The sequence below is a fragment of the Tachyglossus aculeatus genome, chromosome 22, assembly GCF_015852505.1.
Source record: "Tachyglossus aculeatus isolate mTacAcu1 chromosome 22, mTacAcu1.pri, whole genome shotgun sequence".
Taxonomy (NCBI): Eukaryota; Metazoa; Chordata; class Mammalia; order Monotremata; family Tachyglossidae; genus Tachyglossus; species Tachyglossus aculeatus.
The window spans coordinates 30,986,451-30,988,361 of NC_052087.1; the positions used below are offsets into that span (position 1 = coordinate 30,986,451).

Here is a 1,911-nt window from a genome sequence, read left to right on the forward strand (position 1 = left end):
CCCCCTTTTAGACTGTGAGCCCACTGTTGGGTAGGGACTGTCTCTATATGTTGTCAACTTGTACTTCCCAAGCGCTTAGTACAGTGCTCTGCACACAGTAAGCACTGAATAAATACAATTGATGATGATGATGATGACATACCTGATTACCTTGTATCCACCCCAGCACTTAGAACAGTGCTTGGCCCATAATGAGTGCTTAACAGATACCAACATTATCATTATTATTATTATCTCCAAACACTCTCCAGTGGAAAAGTCAGATTGGAATGAAAATAAAAACATTCTCAAGGAAACACTTTCACTTTTCAAAGTCATGACCATGCTGTTCTCTTCAGGTTCACCATCTCTCCGGGATAGTGGAGAACCAGTCCCTGTTTGCTGGAATAAAATCCTGCCTCAGCCACAAGGTAGAGCTCATGAGAATTTGTTTCTTACTTTTTGTAGGAACACCAGTTTTCACCAGGAGTGCTCCGTGGACACTGACCTCATGGCTATCCCAAACAATGTTACAGAATTTGTTCTATTGGGACCGACCCAGGATCCAGAGAAGCAGAAGGTCATCTTTGCTGTTTTCTTGATATTTTACTTGGCTACCCTGTTTGGAAACTTCCTCATTGTGGTGACCATCAAGACTAGCCCGACTCTTGAATCCCCTATGTATTATTTCCTGACCTATTTGTCATTTTCAGATGCCTGTCTATTCTCTAGCATGGCCCCCAAACTGATTGTAGACTCTCTTTCAGACAAGAAGGCCATCACTTTTGGGGGCTGCATAACACAACTCTTTGCAGTTTATTTCTTTGGCTGCATGGGAATCCTGTTCCTCATTCTGATGGCCTATGACTGGTACATGGCCATCTGCAAGCCCCTCCTCTACACCACCATCATGAATCAGCATCTGTGTGGCATTCTGGTGGACTTAGTCTGGGTAGGGGCTTTCTTGCATTCTTCCTCCCAGCTTTTCCTTACCCTGATCCTATCATTCTGTGGTCCCAATGTGATCAATCATTATTTCTGTGATGTGCAACACTTGATGAAACTCGCCTGCTCTGACACTCACTTGGTGAACCTGCTGTTCATTTCCAACAGTGCGGTCATCTGTACCTCGTGTTTTGTAGTGCTTATGGCATCCTATGTGGTCATCTTGTACTCTCTGAGGTCTAAGGGGGTTGAAGGAAGACATAAAGCCCTCTCCACCTGCAGCTCCCACATTCTTGTGGCCACCTTATGCTTTGGTCCCTGTATATTCATATACACCCAGCCCCAGACCACCTTCTCTGTGGATAAATATGTGTTAGTCTTTTATACGATCGTTACTTCCTTGTTAAACTCTTTGATCTACACTCTGAGGACTGCAGAGGTGAAAACTGAGATGGGAAAGTTATGGAGCCGAAAATTGATTCCTGGGGAGTTATTAGGAAGATTTTGAAGATGGGAAGAGGTGTGCCTTGGTGTGTTTGAAAGGGGGAGGGAGCTTCAGGAAGGGAACAGATTGAAGAAGGGGTTAGAGAAGGGGCCCTTTTGGTGCTCCTGCATGTATGTTTCCACCAGTAACTTTATCATTAAAAAATGTCATCGAACAGATTCAAAATTAAACATAAATAATGGTTTCCTGAAGTGGTAGAAAGACCATGACTTAGAAACCTTTGCATAGAATGGTGAATCCAAATGAAACTGATGGTTCCAAGTGAAACTGGTTTGACTTAACTTTTGCCAATGTTTGAGTGGATTTGGAATGAATATGCCATGGAAAGAAGTGTTACCTGTCATGTGGGTTCTATGCTCCAATTCTTTCTCCAAATGTTTTGACCCAGGAATGACCTCCTGGGACATCTTCAAAGGGACAGTTTGTGAGATCGCTAGGCTTATCTGGACTAACCTGTGTAGGTGGGAAATGGGGCCGATGTT

At 43.6% G+C, this 1,911-nt stretch overlaps 1 protein-coding gene across 1 annotated transcript; it reads left to right on the plus strand.

Annotated features, from left to right (window-relative positions):
- Positions 1-469: 469 nt before the first annotated feature.
- LOC119943930 (olfactory receptor 4C11-like) lies at positions 470-1,432 on the plus strand. The gene has a single exon (XM_038765139.1). It carries the CDS (start codon positions 491-493, stop codon positions 1,430-1,432), a length of 942 nt encoding a protein of 313 aa, XP_038621067.1. The 5' UTR covers positions 470-490.
- Positions 1,433-1,911: the final 479 nt, after the last annotated feature.